Here is a 20,790-nt window from a genome sequence, read left to right on the forward strand (position 1 = left end):
TTACACAATAAAATTTTTAAATTAGGGTTCAACAGATATTTAATGAGCACTAACTTCTAGCATCAATTATGCCTAAGAGTTTCAGCAAATTGTCCCATTTGGAAAAAAAAAAAATTCCTGCATCATCATTCATAAAAGATGTCCAAATTTGATTATTTAAGATACAGTACAGAAGTGTTATTTGAAAGTCACTGCAACTGAACTTGAGTATTAAAACAAAACTTTAAATCTGATATATCACCTAAAAACTGAAAAGGTGAACATGTCCACATAGATAAACTAATTTTGTCTCCAAAAATCAAAGTTGGACAATATTGATTGCATATGAAAAATAATGGCCCTTACTTTTCAGTGTCCACTGTGTGAGCATTATCACATACCTGATTAGTGATTCTGAGTAGAAATGCCTGCTGTTTCAATACCACTGAACTAGTTAGGGGTTTTTAGCAAAAATTCTTTATGCTTTAACAATAATACCAAACTGATGAATGGTTATTAGTAGAAATGTCTGCTGTTTCAATGATCCTGTGGTGTTTTATAAAAAAAAACAGTACCTAAACTTTCTGTGTTAAAATGTTAATATATCTAAAATATAAGCCAAATGTTTTTACCACTGTTGGCATGTAGGCAGTCTCCAATCCATTTCATAGTTTTATGCCTAACTTCTGGTGAGCTTCTTAATAACAGATAAAAGATTTGGTGCATTTGAGTGGTCACAGATCTCAAGGGCTAAAAGCAGATGAGAAACATTATACCTTTGGAATCAAAGTGACCAGTAAGTATAAACAATATATATTATTAAAGCTATTGGCCAGAATTATTAATAACTTATTATTATTTACTGGCAAGTACCAATCCTATGTTATTTAAATAGTTATAAAAAATATCTCATGACTGTAATAGCTGATAACACTATCATTACTGAGCAACAAAACTATTCTAACTTCAGGATTGAACTGTATTCATCCTGTATTTTTTTTATATATTTTCTTTACAGTTTTGAAATATGAAGAATTTAATAACATGGAACCTCAATTCCACAGTCTGGCACACTAACCACAGGGCTGCACTTGCTCCCCACCCACAAAAAAACAACAACAAGAGGAAGTAATTGAAGTGAATTATTTTTTATTAAACAAGTTTGGCTATTTTTTTTATCAAAACTTATATCAATAACATGAACTCACTATTGCATATTTAGTCAGATCAGTAGCACTGTAGAAAAAGGCAAAAAATTGAACCAAGAGTTATTTGCTTTAAAAAAACAACAACAACAAAATATCAAAATACAGGATTAAGTTGAGCACAGATGTTGCATTTAGCTAGATCATATGGTTTTCTGAGTAGGAACAGCCCAATGTAAAGACTTAATATAATGTACCAAGGGATAGATCAAACTCAATCACTCCAAAACAGCAGGTGTTTCATTTTCTATGTTTCTTTAAATTAATAAACAGGTTAGGACCAGAACCAGCTTTCAAAAGTCCTATTGAAATTAGATTTGGTCTATCACTTTTAATTCAAAATGGACTTGATAGAAAATTCAAATTAGTAATGTTGTCAGTTCACCCAGAAGCAGGAGTAATAATAAACTGGAATAAACTTATTATAGTCTTACATTATTATGAACTCTCAAATGCAAGAAATTACATTAGTCAGAGTCCAATAAATAAAAACAAGCATCAGTAAAATAGTAAACCTTCTATACCTGGAATTCTTCTCCAATGCTAGAACAGAGTTCCAGAAAGAAAATATTTCTGGCCAGTTTAAACTCCCAGATATCTTACGAGTGATTTTTCCCTTGTGATTTTCATTTCTCAAACAAACAAACAAGACAGAAAATTTTTTTGAACTAAAATAAATTAATTTTGAGATTTTTTCTTATCTCCTGTGTACATGTACTGCATATCTTAAATCTGCAAGATACTATTAAAAAAAAAGCTTTGTTTCATATTATTACGTATAGCATGTTTAATCTGTTTGAAATAGCTGGTCCAAATACAAAGTTGCAAGAGTCTGCTGAATATATTTAACAGCAGAAAATCCAAGAAAAACAGGATTTTTATCCCAAAAATGAAACCTTACAAACTGGGATAGCTTAAAAATTAATTACAAAATTTATATACAGAGAGAAATTAGTTTTAATTTTACAAAGCTATATGAAGATAAACTTCAAGAAATGTAAGCCAAGACAGTATCATATATATGAAGACAAAAGTTTGATATACAGGACCTGGCAGAACTGATAAATAATTTTGAGAATTTTGAGAATTTCTAACACAAGTTAGAAGTGGCAAGATTTATTGAAATGGAAGAATCTAATACATTGAAAAAAGCAAATATTAATAAATCTGTTGATTTTAAACTGGATATACAAAGTGACAGGATTTGATACTGAGCCTTAGTGAATGTGATAAAAATTCTAGAATTGTTAAAAAGTGTTAGAAAGTGACATTTTCTACCTACATGTAGTTCCCGTAAAACAAATTAATGTTTATTTTATCTATACACTTGCTATGTTATTATTACAATCCTTTTATTCACAAGTAAAACAATATCCTGGAAATCTATTTGAAATAATTCTATATTACTAAAAAGAAACAACTATACATTAAGAAAATAATCATGTAAATATTTGAGCTATCACTCACCATCCATATGTTCTGTTCTGTGATTTTATGTTCTTGCTGAGTGGTACGAGATGGATGCTCAAAGAATTCATACTGTTCTGATTCCATACGAGGAAGGCATGATATTGCAAGAGGAGCACCAAGCAATGAAAACTGATAGGCTTGAGCACTAGTGTTGTTTCGTGGAAGGCTGAAATCAAGCAGAGCCTGAGAAAAAATTAAATTCAGTCTTAATTAGTCTAATCTTATTTGTAATCCCTCTTAAGCAAAGTACTTTATGATATATTCTGTCAATTACAGCTTTTGGAAAACACAGTAGAACACAATTATTTTTGGTAATAAAAGTCGTCTTTAAATATAAAAATAAAGGGCAGAGCTGTAAACAAAATTAAAGTCCTATCATATCAGTTTCGTGGTCAAGTACTTTGGAGGTATAAATTATAACTACATACACACCAAGAAACAAGAATGAAAAGTACTTTTTACTTGCCAGTAGATCTACATGTTTGTGTGTGATTCGTATTTGTTTATATATACATATAAAGGACATTATGCTTGAATATCTTGAAAAACAATTACTGATCTATTACTTCAAAATTACCAAATAATTTTTGTTTGTTTTTTAAATCAGGAGTACTTTTATTACTGAGTAAATGCATACTGTGTACACACATAGTGAGCTAACTTTAATATAAAAGTAATTTCTTGGTTTAAGATACTATTCCACTATTATGAAACTGAGTCTCACAAACCAAAATCTAAATAACAACAAATCAATTATTATATTTCTAATAAAAAAAACTACTGCTGAAGGTTCTATTTCACTAAATCCAGATAAAAAGAACACTTCAAGCACTATATTGTATGCCAAAACAATTCAAGTATTTAACTTAAATAAACCTAGTCAACCACAAACAAAAATACAAAACCCTATAAACTGACCACTTTCTTAAGGTGGATCTTTCTTCATCAAGGACAAACATTCCCAGCTTGCCTCAGACAAAGAAAGATCCACCTTTAGAAAGTGCTTGGATTATAAGGTTTCATATTTTTTATATTTAATTGACTTTTCAAACCTACACATTTTCAAAAGATTACAAACGAGTCAAGCCTAGTTATGTATTTGGCTTCCTTTATTAAAACCTGAGGTTACTAGTTATAACAAACTAACAAATGATGTCCTAATCAAGAATAAGCAGTCAACATCACTGGTGATATGTACATTTACCCATGCAATTAATGTTAGGATTTACTTAGCAAAATACCTAAACCTGTTTCAGTAAAATCTATCACTTCAGAGCCCAATAGGCATTCAGTTGATGAGATGAAATGTTAAAAACATTCTAACAAACATCTGACCTAACTTTGTAGTTTTTACTTGATTATTATAATACCCATGTTTTACTTTTGAGCTTCCAACTTTTCTAGCTGCATTTGGCTTTAACATATTGTAGCCTTGAAACCAACAGAACATTTGTATTCCTGTTATATTACTATTGAATTACGTTTTAAATGATGCTCATACAGACTGTCTTCATTATGGCTTACTCGAAGTAGGTTTGTTTCATATTTTATGAAAAATGGCACTTTTTTCTAATTTTCTTTAGAGTTTTTAATCACAATTATAAGATTGTTGGCTATCAATAAAATTAATAATGATACTTCTTCCTGAACTGTAAAATGTTAGCATCTTAAGTCAAGATTTGTAAAATCAGTTCTAGTGTTGAATAAGATAGAAAGTTTAAATCACCCAATTCATTGTACTACAATTCAACTTACTATTTATAATGCCATGTACAATTTTCCCAGAGGTAGGTAAATAGTTCTTTCATATCTCCAAATAACAAACTCATTAAAAAAACAAACGAAATTCTTTCACAGAATATACATATTTGTCTCTTAAACAGTGTTTAGTTCTCAAGTATAGGCCTAACTTTTTATTTAAACGTTATACTTGGATTGCAGTCAACAATAAACTAACAAAATTAAATCTTTATTTGTATATGCAATAAATGAAAATTAAACTGACTACATTTCTAGAACCTTTGTGCAGTTTTCAGACTCTTAATATGCCATATTTAATGCAAAGACCATACAACATATTTAATATGAATGCTTAATATCACTTTAAAAAATTCATTAAGAAAAGATCAAATATGTTTGTTATTTGTACATATATATATCAATGCAGCAAGTATGAGGAAATATTATCTTACCTCTGCTAGGTCTGTGGAACAAGCAAAATACCGGAGTGTATCAATGCAGATAAAGAGATTTCTATCCACTAGAGACATGTTTAAAAAACATCTTCTAAGGGTTTCAAACGAACCAGAAAAGGCATCCAGAAGTGTCATATCTTCTTCACCAGATTTATTTTGCTCACTTACATAACTTGCTAAACTAGTTATATACTGATTCAGTGTTTCCATATGTCCTATATAAAGAATTAACACACAAGAGTTATTACTATTGCATACTGTTCAAAATATTTTCAGTTGTGATATAATAATCCCTTTTAACAATACATTAGGAATAAAACTATGGGGAGAAGGTAAGCCACGGATGGGAAAATTAAATTTCCTTCTTTTATAAAAAAATGGTCAACTGAACTCTGCCTTCTACAAAATAAATGTCTATGTTTAGATAATTAACTCCTATAGTCAACTCTGGTTAAGGAAACTCAAAATTTGTAGTAATTATCCAAATTTCTACTTTTTATCTCATCAATTTATATGTACTTAAAAGAGTATCATAATTTTTTCTCTCTTCTGTCATGTATATTGGTTTTCATTAAATATTTATTAAAAAAATTAGTTCATAAAAACAACAATTTTTTTGAGGGGGAAGGAGGGCCGATGACCATATATTTTAAGTCTTGTTTACTCTGACCACTTCCTTAAAAGTACAAAAGTTTATTGATCAGTGATTGACAAACTATCCAATATCTATTGGTATTTGGACAATTGATTTTCTCTCTTTTTTTAATTTGTTTAACCAAACTCCCTGTAGTTATCTATCACCTATAGATAATTTAAAACACACATATACATATTTTTTCCAGCTAAGTGAATGTTGCAACCATCTTAAGTGAAGATGTTAATTACTTAGGATAAAAACAATTTCACATTTATAAAGCCTTTATTTGACACTTCTTTCTATAGTTTTCTTGCTATCTGATATATCTTTATGATTATAACAAGATAATATCTTTAAGAAACCAACTGCTTGTAAACGATTAAGGACATTTTTTGGAAAGAAAATCCAAGAAGTCTCAGTTTTAGTTAATATTTACAACCTGAAACCTTTCATGATACTTTTACTAAATAAGAAAGTTTATATAAATGTTCAAGATATGAATAGAAAATAGCATGTAGTTGAATTATTTCAATAGAAAAATTAAGTAACATTAGCTATTAAGTGCATGCTCAACCAAACACACAAGGTTTATGTTATTACTCAAATCTTTACTAATGATAATTTCAGAAAAATCTTTAGCTCAAAATTATCAACAAATCAATCATTATTACAAAATATAATGTATACATTAATGTTTGTAATTGGATCATTGGAAATGCCCAAGTAGTTCATTAATTGTCAATACTAGGTCAGTAACTGGATTGACCGCTCTTTCAAACACAATGACAATAGTAACATGATCAGAATATGCCAGATTTCACAGAATTAATCATTGTTAAAGAACTTGTATGTATAATTATGCTTCATCCTATATGCATTTTTTGCTAGGAATGGAGTTATTCAACATTAATTTGACAGATTAAAATGTAACATGAAGGGAAAGAAAAGATACCTGGTTTTGCACTATAGTCTTGGATCAATTCAATAAGCTCTTTGGAACACTTAGCATGTGGATAGATTTCAGAATGACAAAGACTGGTGGCACTTTGTGATAGTATAACTTGATTCAGTTGCTTGTAAATATTATCCTGTAACACACATTTCTACTCATTAGTCTTAGTATATATCTAGGAATATTATATTGATTAAGTGCAGGTAGATACTGGTTAATTAGTTCAAAATTACACAGCTTCCTTTACCTAGATAAAAGTTCCATATACCACATTTCCAGTTTATTATTAGCTATATTTAAGTCTTTAAAAAATAATAGTTAAATTTACAACTAAAGGAAACAGTTAATAAAATATTCAGAAATAATTTGAAATAATCTCTTGAAAAAAACTAACAGAATCAAATTCATATGCATATATATATTTCGTTTAATTCTGTAAAAATATTTGATTTGTTTATTCTACAATTTATAAGTGTTGGTGTTTTTAGTATAACATTTTCTACACTTTAAATCAGAATTCAAATTACAATTATACATATACAGGTTGATTTTACTAATACAGAGCAACAACCATCAGAAGTATGCATGTCTTTACAAGCCATATTGGTAATAAATGTGCTGTACAATCTTACAATCCACTCTCAAAACATTTACAGTAAAACTAAAATATCCCCCCCATAAAAACAACTGAATATATACACTTTTAAATAAAATATATTATGATCAATGATAAATGTTTACATGTCACTAACCTCAAGTTTCTTTTTTGATATGAACAGCCTATGGTAGCACAAATAGAGATACAACAGAACATCCTTGATACCTGCCTCTTCTTCAGCAATCCTGTCAGAAACTCCTCCTCGGGTACTTACAATACTTTTAGCTGGATCGTTTAACATCAGCCTTTCAAAGACTGCCTGAAAATTGAATTCCAAATTTAACCCTAGTTTAATTTATCTAAGGCTGTATTTGGTAAATACAGTAAATTAGTTAGCTTAGTTTCCAGAATATATGCAAGTAAGATAACTTGATTGTAAATCCTTATTGATAAGAAGCATTCTGTTGACAAATTTGAAGAGCATGAATCAGTTTACTACCAAAATTACTTTTCATGCTGAACCATTCATTATGATCTTGAAACCTTTCCTATAATGCAGCACTGACAGCCACTACGCTGGAAACCAGTTGTTCAACAAGGAAACCTTTTTTTTTCAATTTATGCTAAAAATTAATTTCTTTGCAAAGAACAAATATAGTACTTTTTTTACAAAATAAGATTAATAAAAGACTGATGCAATAGGAATGCATTATATATATATACTTTAGTTTGATAGACAAGTAACACGTAAGCACAATGCTTAAAATGATTATTATGATCTGACAACATAAACTGTCTGCTCAAATCAAATGTAGATCATACATTTTCTATGACTTAGCATCACTACTTAAATGTCTTGGAGGAGAGCTTCATAGATAACTTAATGTGCATTTCTACGTGATTGTTAGTAGGTATGCAGCTCTCATGAAAGTTTTTACAAAAATGAAATTCTTTTAAATTTGAGATGAAAGGTCCTATACATATGTAGTTTTGAAAAATAAGATATTTAATTTTTATTTTTTCTAAAGCAATGTTTTTCCTCATTCCTTTTTCTCTTTTCGCATGTTGCCTATCACAAAGTAATTTTCATTTTAAGGTTAAAAATACTTTTATGCATCAGAAAATTTTCGAATTTCACATGCGAAATTCTTATAACGTCCACATAGTTATCAAATGTTTCTTAAGAAAAAACTTTATATTTTACTGTATTTTCACTCACAATTATATCTGTATGGGCTCAGTCGATCTGACTGTAACCACCATAAAACAATGAGGAAATAAATATAAATTATGCCTTTTTTGTTCTCAAATAATTACAAATCATAACACAAAAACATAAATGTTTATACTAAATAGCTTAAATCTCATAACATTATACATTTCATATGAAACTATAAACTTAGTATTCTGACTTCAAAAACATCTAATCTGAACCAGTGCTGCATTCAACATACAACGTGACACACAAAAATCAAAGGTTATTTGTGTTTTTTAATATTTACTTCTAAATTAAGAAATTGAGTAATGTATACTACTAAAATTTGAATTAAAATCTACAGTTTGATAACAAACTTATTGACATAATTTCATGAAATAGTAGTTCAATACATTTGTGAAAGAGAGTCAACAAACAAGATGACATGGCCTTTCACCATGACCCGTCTCAAAATGGTTAACCCCAAACCATGAAAACGCTCTATCTTACCATTATAAAAAATGCTTCAAAGTGATCCAGACCAAATTTGGGGAAGACTGTCCCATACTGACTTTCCATTTTTTAGTACATTGGTCTATTAGTTTTCAAGTTGTGTATGCAGAAACACAGACAGACACACACACGGACCCAATTACAACACCCCCCCCCCCTCCGGGGGAGAGTGCTATAGAAGTGCTATATGTGAAGTACATATACTAAAGTTACACTTTATACATTAGGCTAGTATGCTATTTTACTAAAACATTACTCAACAAATGATGTAACCACATATGACAACTACCACCCAATATACATCCTGTATAACAGTCACAAATGTTAGAAATAAAAATATGCAGAAATCACATGAAGTTATATCACCATAGGTACGTGCAAAATCGCATTCTCTCTCAAACGTTAGAATATGTTAAACTGTGCATATTTGTTAGTCCATGTAACTAAACAACAAGCAAAACGTATATATCAGAGTTCTAGCAATTCGAGAACAACTGAAGTGTGTACATGTGAATTAATAAAACTGCTTTGTTAAGACATACTAAACAAGCATTTGTTTTTACCTGTGGCATATTGTCAAGATCTAGCCAGTTCTGATCAGCGACAACATTATGAAGTTCTTCAAGATAAACACAATGTGTAGGTCGTTTTGGATCTGTAGATAATCCTATTGAAAGAAAAGAAAAACAGGTATTTTTAACAAATACATTTTTATAGATTCCGATAAATATCATTCATTTAATGTTGTGAAGGAAAAAAACTAATTAACATTATTATATTCAGTTCAAAATTCATGCATAACAATCTTGATTATTCCAACCAATTTGTGAATTTAATTGTATTTATGTTATAATTTTCCAAAATAAGATGTAACCTTTCTGACCATTCTGTACACTTTTAAAAATCTATTTAAATAAAAAAGAAAATAACTTTCTCCTATCACAAATTTAGATAGTGTACAATCCATGATGATTCTTATGTCATTAAAGGTCAGAGACTCGAGTATTCACATACTGTACACACTATCAAAGACTGCTAAATATTACCATATTCTGCTCTCTATGAATAATTCAATTTAAGTTCTTCTTTCATTCACTCCACATGAATTTAATCTAGTAACTAACTTTTGTTAAAGTGCCTTTAAGCCTTATCAAATTATATAAACAATAATAATAAGGGCATTATAAACCAAGCTATCAGAAACCTTAGGAACGAACTATCAAGTTGAGGAAATAAGAAAATATTTTCCTGAAAGCATATTGAATGCTGCTTATTAAAATTCTTAGTTTTCAAACTGTTTTAGATTATTCATAAAAATAGGTTGTAACAACTCCAGAATTTATTTTTATGCATTTCTACAATGAGAAACTTAAAAAATATAGTATATTTGTACCTCTTTGCCTGTTATTTTAACATTTATATTCATATCTCAAGACATTACTACCAGTTATTCCAAATATGCATGCACCAATACATTTGCTTCATTTTGTCCATCCACTTTGGGTCAACTTATTCTAGCATCAATTACATTTTTTATTCTCATACACTGTACACACACGTGATATTATCCGAGCTCTCCCTTCTCAGCAAATCTTGTAATTTCATAAAATTGCTTTTCTGAAGTTCATAACCTGAGAATTATTAAAAACTAGTATAAAATACCCACACTCTGCGGCAGGATTCTAATGTCCCCTCATGATTCGCTGAGGCCTCAATGTGCCAGTCTCCATTACTTTAATTATTTCTATAGTTACCCCAATGCACCAAATCTTTAATTGACTTGTCTGTTGCTATTTCCCAAACTTAATTCAATTCTTTTTAAAAGCAAATAGTTTTAATTTAGCTTCTCAGATTCATTTTATTTTTTTTCTGGGTTTTTCCTTTGACTTCTTTTCATTCTCCAAATTCTCCAATGTTCTCTGATTCATTATTTTTTCCCATTGTTTGTTGCCATTTCCCAAACTTAGTTCAATTCAACTTTTTTTTAAATTCTCAGATTTGTATTTTTCTTCCCATGTTTGTGTTGAAATAAACCTCTACATATTGTTTATTCAATAAGTGAGAATTAAAAAAAATATGATACTTTTCTACAGACCTTTAGGAAGCATAATTATGGGGCTTAAGGGCAAAAACTATAGGGTAAAAAAATTAGACAAAAATTCTTTGAGTCAAATCTACAAAATAATATCCAGGTGCACACCCTCAGAATTCCCTTAGTATGTGTACAAAGTTTCAGGTCTCTAGGTTCTTTGCTCTTGGAGTCTCTCATATACACACACACACACACACAGGCTCTTTTGTTATTATAGATGTGTCCAGTACCAATACTAACATGAAAAATAAATTTTTTAATGACTTCTTTAAATATTTGATATGAAAAAAATCACCAGGAATTCTCTAATCCATCAAAAACAAAATGAATACAAAAAATAAATGTGAAGTCCAAGCTATCATATAATTTACCATTTACATTAGTATTTTTAAATGGCTTGTTAGCTGAATAATTCACAAGTTAGTAATATCAGTGTTGAAAATTCTTGAAATTCATACATAACCATATGATCACTGTATGAATAAAAGACATTTCAAAACATGATACATATATATAAAAAAAGAGAATCTTTTAAAACTGATTCCCTTTAATGTTCTTGCAACAACAGAACTTGTATTGTAAATCTTTCTGAAGTCTACTTAACAGCTTGTGTTTTTTACAACCTAATCACAAATAAATGTGTATATAACTGTAAATTAATTGTACATATATACAACTAAATTAAAATAAGTAAGAGGTAAAAGACTTTGAATTTTTCTATTTTATTCAAATCTGAACAGGTAAAAATGTGTGTGTTTAAGTAGAAAACTACACAACGGGTTATGTGCACTGTGCCCAGTGTGAGTATCCAACCCCAATCTTTAGTATTATAAGCCCTCAATCTTATTGCATTCATAATTCTGGTTACTTCAATAACTGTTAAGCCTTACTTAGTATAGTGACAGGGAAGTCCTGTCCATTACAAAGTTGTTATTCTGATTCATTTATACTACACACCAACATGTCAAGCATATTTTTTTAAATTTACAACTTTTAGTAGAAAAATAACTTGCTGGAAAGAGTTGAGACAATAAATATTACAGTTTAAAACCCCCCGAGTTACAAAAAGAGGCTTAAAGATGTGAATTTATTTTTTGCTACAATGTAGAAGAGATGAAGGTGACTTGATTTGGGTTTTTGAAATTCTTAGAGCTTGGTTAGTCTGCTTGTAATGAAATGGAAAACTTGATATTGCAAACTTGAATTCACATATCAGAGATAATCGTGTTTCGGATATGTATACCTGGACCTGCTCTTCAGTAAAATTATTTTTCTACTAAAATAACTTGATCCCTCGTGCATTGCCTATGAGACTTGCATGCCACTATCCTTAAGCTAATACTCACCTAAAAGTCACGTTTAATGTGAACTGTGCTAATACAAGATGACATCATGCGATGATAGCCCAACAATCAGGAAGGCAACATAACCTCCTTGTACAATAACTCCCCCTAAGCACTTACACTCAAAATAACTTCATTCTTAGACAAGGCAAGAAGAAAGTGTACCAGAAGCAGTGAGGATAGGTGTGAAAGTATGAATAGGTAAGTATCTATCAGAAATACAGGTAAGGAAAACGTCAATATCCAAGATGATACCTCACCTTCTCACATAGAATAGCTAGAATCCCACACTGTAATGGTGGAGAGGCCAGTGGAACATTAAACCTAGATGAGCTCCATTCAGAAAATACTTAAAAGGTAAGTCCATGGAGTGTGACACCCATTGGAAGAGGATCCACAGGGGTACACCCATGGAAGACTCCATCTTATCATGAACAGGGTATACTTTTTGACCAGAAGGAGGAGAGAGAAAGGCAAAAGAGCCCCAAGTGTAAAAGGGATAGGTGGAACTTTTGCATGACCAACCAAGCACCAGCACACAAGTGGTCGGCAAGCCTAGAAGTAAAATTTACTAAAGGCGTGATCACACTGTTTTGTGTGTGCTTCTCACCTCGATAGATCAAGATGAGGATGATAAATCTGTTCTGCTGCAGAAGGAGGGCATACTAGCTGTTTGAGGGGTGACCCACACTATACAGACAGTTCTAACATTACCCTAAAAGTTGCTAGAGATGTCACGAGTTTTTATCAAATGAAGAATAATTAAGAACAACAACAACAAAAAAAAAAACTTTGCAAAATAAATATTGCATGTGGCAGCAGGGGTACTATGCAAATCAAGATAAGTCGGTTAGGGTGTCATCAGTAAAAAAAAGTTTGGAAACCAATGGCTTATGGAGAGTTACTGCACAAGGAGGTTGTATCACCCTCCTACTAGTGGTAGGCTGTCATCGCATGATGATGTCATCATGCACCAGCACAGTTCAAATGGACGTTGGCCTCAGGCTAGTACCAAGCAAATCGTATAGGTAGATGCATGAGAAATCAAGCTTTTCTGTGTGTAGAGGTGAGTTTTTGTTTCAAAATTCACCATATGATGATTTTACCAATTCTGAACTAGAATGTGGCTCACAGTGTTGGCATGTAACGTGAAAAATATAAATTAAACACTTTATTGTTTATTACAATCTACAATAAGAATATTCATAATTTCTCAGTTTACTGAGATTTCATGCCCAGATATACATTATTTCTCCTGTTACAATTATTACAAGCTTTACACTGTCTATTTCAACCATATATCCTACCTGTCAATAATCTAATATACATAATCTGTTGACATTATGAGAGGGTATGTCATACACATATACATCCTCTCACAGAATCAACAACAATACTAGATAGTGAATTTTAAGTTTTTTAGACTTCGAGGTAAGTATACATCATGGTATAATTATCAGACTATTAATGACTTATTATATCCTTCTTACTCCAAGTTTGATTGAGAAGGCTTTTGGAAATATGCTAGTTTAGCTTTAGCAAAACATGTCAAACAATGTTTTCACAAAAGGTATTTCTTACATTAACAATACCATACATATTTAATACAAACACTGTACAAAAGTAACAACAGATGAAACAAAGTGGCTACAGTCTTTCAAGTATGGAAGAACTCAACTGCATTGCAACCAACCAAAGAATACACCATCAGAAGCCCCAAAGAAAAGTATCAAGTATCTTCAATACAACATATACCAGAAATGTTATGTAAAGAATAAAATCAACATGAAGAGCAAAACAAAAATAAGCATGCACATGTGAACACTGATTCTTTATTCACAGATAAGTACAAGCTTGGATGTAACTGGCTGGCCCTTATATTCTTTAACTTGTGGCTGTTGAGGTATAGAGAGCAGGGTGGAAGGAGAAGCATCTGCAGAAGACAAAACTGAGAATAATAATACGATACCACACTAGGTAAGACTAAAGTCCTAGTGCAGTGTCCCACAATCCTTAAATTATCAAGTTAATGATCCTACTCATTACACATATTCAAGGAAGTTAAACACATCCACCACTCCAATCATACTATCTTATACAATACTTTGTACTACCCTTCTATATGAATACTACCTCCAGAAGAACATGATACAGGAACAGAGCCAAGCAAACATAAACTCAACTTTTGTCTAAGGGATAATTAGCAGTAATTTATTACCTTTCTCACTTTTCTGGCTTACAAAGATGTCATTAACTACACACAGAACATGTACACGGAGAAAGTATATACCAGAAGAGAGGCATATTCTTTATTACTTATACAAGGGTAAGTTAGCAGTTCTTTCAAATATGCAAAAAATATGCAACTTTCTGTAATGAACAAGTACATGTACATATACAAACACATACATAGATTTTAATAGAATTCAAACACATCAAAGAGTTTTAAGCTGTATTATTATAATACTGATTTATTCCAAGATATCCATAAGAATAATTTCAAGCCAATTTTTCTCAGTAAGGTCTACAGAGAATATTTTTCTAACTCTTTCCTAAACTTACTAAGTTACATTACATACTGAATTTTACTAAATTACATATAGTACAGCAATGCAATAGCATTTTTTGGTCAGAGGATGTATATTTGTTGGGTATAAATAATATATTCTAAGACTTCTATTTGAATATTTATAAGAACTGACCTCTGTCTAAAGTAATCCGAAATATTTCTTCAAGGATGTAACTCAGTTCAATTTTCTTAACTATCTCCTTAACACTGTAATCTTCACTAGCTTCACTGTACTCGTGTAGTTGTCCAACTTGATCATTATGTTCATTTTTATGATGCAAAACTTCTTCTTTAGAAAGCTGTTTTTCACTGAGAGATGAGCTTCTGTCATTAAGTCCAATGTCAGCTGGTAAAAAATTACTAGTACTATTTCTGAACTGTTTGGCTTCATTCAAGGAAGGGAATAAACTTACAAAAGGGTTGTTGCTAATATCTTGATCAGACATGACTTCTTCAGTGACTGGCAGTCACACCTAAACATGAAAAAAAGTTTTCTTCAAGAATAAACAAAGAATTTCTATATGCAGTTTGCATTACAATGGAATAGCTTAGTTAGGACAAATGGGGCCTAGTTACTATTTTAAAATTAAGGGTAATACATATAGTTAGGCAATGTTTAAGCTAAAATGCATATGATTGAAGAACTCTTTGCCGAGGCATAATAGCTTGCTGGTAATATAATTAGACCAACCAAAATTAACTGGTTTTACGTATATAGTAGCTGGAGTACCTGTCCATTGTAAGGGTGAAATAAAAATCTTAATAAATATTAAAAGTGCAATAAAAATACATAAAGGTACCAATACTGAAAAGAAAGACGTACTGTTTTTAAAAATTCTAACAACAGTGGTTACATAGTTCATTCTAATGTTGAGGGATATATACAAGTTGTTTATGTCATAGCCAAAAACAAACTCCAATTAATTTTATTTCTATATCTGGTAAAATTCAAAAATATGCATGGATTCAAGTTGGAAGATGGCTATTTTACTGACAAGGCCTACTCGGAATTTCTAGATGTCATTGGAGAAATTTCTTACAGAACTGCTACATGATGTGGTTTTGAACTTCATAAAGTAAATTTAGTTCAGAATAAAAGTCGACTGAAATGAAAGCAAAAAACTGTTAGCATTATGAAAACGACAAAGTGACAAGTACAATATTTCCATAAAAATAACTTATTTATTAAATTCCTGGATCCTGCTGTTTGATCATTATAATTAATGGTTACATAAATATATACAGAGCTCTGAAAGTATACAGTATAATAACTTTTACATATGTCACTTATGTACAAAAAAAAGTATATATATTTTCAACATACAAGTACCCTCAATAAAATATACAATTATTGCCATAATAGGCAAACATAAAATTTAATAGGTACTAATTGAATAACTGGCACTTTTTTTAGGTTAAAAAAAACTGGCTTCAGCACCAGATGACAAAGTGTTTTTTCCACCTTGGAACCTGCCATGAGAAAATGGCTTCTAATAACCTTGAGTGGAGTCAGTCAAGATCCAAAGTGGTTATTGGAGATACATTGTTATAGACTTGAAAAAGCATAAATAGAAACTTTTTTAAAACATACTTTACTGAAATGGACTTCTTACTCACGTCTTTGTACTCTGATTCTTTGTATGAAAAACTTGATGCAATTAAGATTAATATTAGTGATACTACTTCAAACATGCCATTCTTACAATTAATACATCAATTATAAAGGTGTAAGCAGTAAGTCCAAATAATAGATTCTTACAGGGAATAGCAGAAGTGTAGTAAACACTGATGCTGTGAAAGCTTGTACTGACAAACAGTATGATATAAGAGTCTCTTTGAACGTAATGTTCTAAAGCAAGGGCCTCTGCTGTTAAATGTAACCGAATGGCCAAAGGACTTTGCTACTATTCCAGAATAATAATCAGAAGGACATGTGGCCTAATGCATTGTCAAATAAAGAGGTTTAGAAGTTGAGAGTGGAAATAACCTCATCAGTTTAGTGCTTGATCAATTTAGTCTCTTAAAATGTATCTTATGAAAATATTATGAATTACTCGAGAAATAATTCTCAGTTCCACAATTCTAGCAGCATGATGTAAACTTTTATGGCATTGAGAGTTCAGTTTCCTGTAATTATTGAAATAATCATGATATCGCTTGTTATACCAAGTTAAAATGCACATGTTGAAAGAGGGTTCTCATACATGAACAAAATATTAAGAAATCTGAGAAACTCTCTTACTATTGACAAAACAACTGCTCTAATTAAAATAAGTATGGCATGGCTAGATGTTGAAAAATGGGATACCAAGCCCTACGTAAATAAGTTATGTTACATTGTTTACTATTAACAGCACATTAGATACAATAGAATTTGTTTAATGTTACAAAACCTAGTGGAATAGTCATAGACTCACTCTCATTTTTCACAAACAAGATTTCTCATTAAATCTTTTAAACACAAAATATATTCACCTTTGTTGGAAATTCAACATTATGTTTGCTATTGATTATGGGTTTAGAGGTTTTACACAACATTCAAAGCTACATTTTAATTCCTTTAGGGTAATAGTGAACTGCTTTAATGCATTGACCAGCATTGATTTTACCTCACATTATTAAGTTATATAGTTAACACTAGCTGTTTAACAATTCTGTATATAGTATGACATTACATCATTAGTTTAGTTACATCAGTTTCTGATAATTACTTTCTTTTTTATAAATGGAAGTTGTTATAGGCAATCTGATCAAACAGATAATGTTAATGAGATATTGTATAGTTAGATCAGGATTATTACTAAAAACTAAACTGATGCAATAATGGTATTCTATACGTAATAATGATCAGAATATCAACAATTTTAAATCCAATGTTAACCACGAATATTAATGTCATTACAAGAGCTGAAGTGGGGAAATATTTGAGGAAGAGGAAACATTGCCTAATACAGTTTGATTTGTTCCATGATGAGATGGAAAAAATTAATTTAGTACCTAGTTTTCAGAAAGCAAATTCTGAGATCACAAGACAAGATTTATCTTTATATAATTGGGATAATGAGTTAATACATGATGTGAGACAGTTCTTAGAAATTACAAATAAACTGCCTTTTATTTAAAGATAAGCATGTTCCTCAAAAGAATAAAAGGCAAGACTAAACATGATTGGCTTACAAAGGACAAAACCACAGATAAATACAAGAGGAATAAGAATTTGATGTTTAAAAATATGATGAAAGACAAAAGGAAATCTAGGTATTTGGTTAAAATAAAAAATTAGGAAGTCATCAAGGGCTTATAAAAAACAACTGGCTGATAATATTAACACATTCCACTATAACAGTAACAATCTGGTGTATTAAAGACAAACCAAATCTTGAAATGGAGGCTGGGTCCTTAAAGGATGATTATAGCAAAGATATTATTGGTGAAGACCATTAGATGGCTCAGTTTCTGAATGTCTTTTTTTTCAGTTTTTACAAGAGAGAATGTTAGCAATATTCCTGATCAGTCCAACCTTACGCATTCTATGGGAAATAATGGAACTGACCTGAATTATATGGATATTAATCCTCTGATGGTTAATAAAAACAAAGATATAGCAATACGATCACATAATGCTTTAATAAGGGTTTTAAAGGTAACAAATAATCATATATGCAAGCTGCTCTCATTTTCTTTAGATCAACAGACAGCTGGTAAGTATCCGAGAACTGTAAAGTTGGTAATGTTACTTCTATTTTAAAGAACATAATAACTGTTCGGAATTTCATATAGGATAGTTAGTTTAAGTTCTATAGCAGGAAAAATTCTAGAGCCCGATAAAAGAAGTTTTAAAAATATTTAAATAACACCATTAAATAGTCAATGTGGATTCATTACATGAAAAAAATTGCCTAACTAATCTTTTATCTTTGTTTGAGGGATATTATCGATATGATAATGGAAAGGGTATGGAACTAGTACAATTAGATTTCCAAAGGCTTTTGATAAGATGGTACGTTGAAAATTAGCTAAGAAACTCACATTGGTGGTGGTTAAGGAAAGTGCAACTAAATGGAAAGAAGGGTAGTTAGGTGAAAGAAAGCAAAGTTATTAATGGAATCCAGTCAAACTGGATCTTTATTACTAGTGCCCGTAGTGGTGTGCCTCAGTTACAGTGCTTGGGCCTTTGATTATATATATATATATATATATATATACACACACACACGTTTCTTTACAATACTTACAGGGCATAATTAGTCAATTTTGCCGACGACATTAAATTCTTGAATATTTTTATCTGTATTTACAGTGCTGAGATACTACAGAATGATTTGAATCAATTTTCATCAATCAGTATAAACTAGACAAGTTCTCAAATGACCTGTAATTATACTATATGTGCCAGGTAATGCATTTATGTATCATAATTTTGATCATAAATTTAATACAGATGAGAATTCACTCTACAGCATGACTGAAGGAAAAAATCTTAGCATAGTGGTATTAAGTCACTAAAGCCATCAAGTATTCTGTTGGTAGTAGTAAGGCGAGATTTCAAAAATATTATATGTTTATTATTATTATTATCATATGTCGCTAGTTAGGCCTCACTTAGAGTATTATGTATAGATCTGGTCTTTTATCTCAGGAAGATTTTTCCTTTATAGAATGTATCTATAGTTTTACTAGGATGACTTTAGAGATGGGAGGGTTCTCTTATGTGGCCAGGTCAAAGTCCCTTAGCTAGTTCATTTGAGAAAAGAAGGATGAGAGATGATCATACTAAAATTTACAAAATTATTCTATTAATCAGTACATTAATGATTAAAGGTCTCCAGTTTTATTGTGCTGAAATCGAAGACAATAGGATAAGAGGGCAAAAGTGTAAGATATGAAAAAAGGCAGAGTGAACTTTCGTTAAAACAGTTATTTTTCTAAAACTAAAACTAACAGGGTCAAGAGCTTAACAAATGAGTTTACTATCTCAGTATCTGCAGTAATGGATGCTGGTATCTTACATAATAAAAATTTAATAAGTATTGGTGTGAGCAATAAGTGATTTTTCGAAAAATATATGGAGGGGTTTAATTCCCAAATTTCTTGGTGGTGGGTGTGAAACTGAGCTCTGAAGAGCTAAATCACAAATAGTTTCAATGTCCATATGTTTAATACTTATGCTACGAATAACTTACAATTACTGAACTTACAAGATGCACTGTTAGTGTTTCCCTAATTATCACAAGTCCGTGTCGTTACTGTTAATATAATAGTGTTATTTTAAATTTAAGGTATACAACTTACAAGTTTACAGTTTAATTTTAAAGGTTAAACTATAAAAAAAATTGCTTCATAAGGTTTTCTTCTTTAGTTCTAAGCTTACGCTTAAGCTATGCTCCAACACTACTCACAATTTTGTTTTTTTACAAAAAAAAAACAACAACCTTACGTTGGTTGCGTTACTGTTAGTGAACACTGTAACTACTAGTTTGACGTAATAAAAACCTCTGGTGCTATTAGTATTCCATAATATGGCGCATCTCGTTATTTCGTACAGTGTAGTGTCATCTGTCTGATATTCGCAAAGAAATTCTTTATTTAGCTCAAATACAATAATCTTAACTTTCGTTGATTCTGCTATTAAAGATAATTTAAAATTCAAATAAAATGCTATATAGATATATAAATTACATATTCACTGTCAATTGTTATTATTTATCATACAAATCAACTACTTTCTTTACCTAAAAATTCATGATTAATTTTCACAGTCAAATATACACATTCTGCAATATTTAATCTATTCGAATTGTAATGAATTTTCTAATTGTGTTAATTTCCAAATCACAGATATTACTTCATTACGTAAATTAAAAATTCGTTGCTTCTTTGAAATAGATATTATCTGTTTACCAGTCAGATAAACATAACAAATGTTTCTCTGTTAGCTTGTTGTTAAAGCATAAAGCTACAGTAATAGTGTTACGTCTCCGTTCGTTCGTTAATTTTCCGTAAATTCGTTCCGACGAAACTTTAGCGACACAAGTCCTTTCT

General features: G+C 30.5%; 1 protein-coding gene across 4 annotated transcripts in view; it reads right to left on the reverse strand.

The window, feature by feature from the left end:
* LOC106467359 (ubiquitin conjugation factor E4 A-like) overlaps window positions 1-20,242 on the reverse strand; it is a 38,406-nt gene extending 18,164 nt beyond the window's left edge. Inside the window, exons 1-8 of one of the 4 annotated variants that reach the window (XM_022396151.1) lie at window positions 20,148-20,242; window positions 14,882-15,221; window positions 9,308-9,411; window positions 7,191-7,355; window positions 6,439-6,574; window positions 4,847-5,064; window positions 2,652-2,837; window positions 612-729 (exon numbers count right to left, since the gene is read on the reverse strand). In XM_022396151.1, coding sequence (XP_022251859.1) covers window positions 612-729; window positions 2,652-2,837; window positions 4,847-5,064; window positions 6,439-6,574; window positions 7,191-7,355; window positions 9,308-9,411; window positions 14,882-15,194 — 1,240 coding nt within the window. In that variant the 5' untranslated portion in view covers window positions 15,195-15,221; window positions 20,148-20,242. The other 3 variants (XM_022396157.1, XM_013927709.2, XM_022396163.1) reach the window with 3 other exon arrangements.
* Window positions 20,243-20,790: the final 548 nt, after the last annotated feature.

This window comes from Limulus polyphemus, unplaced genomic scaffold (genome assembly GCF_000517525.1).
Source record: "Limulus polyphemus unplaced genomic scaffold, Limulus_polyphemus-2.1.2 Scaffold79, whole genome shotgun sequence".
Taxonomy (NCBI): domain Eukaryota; kingdom Metazoa; phylum Arthropoda; class Merostomata; order Xiphosura; family Limulidae; genus Limulus; species Limulus polyphemus.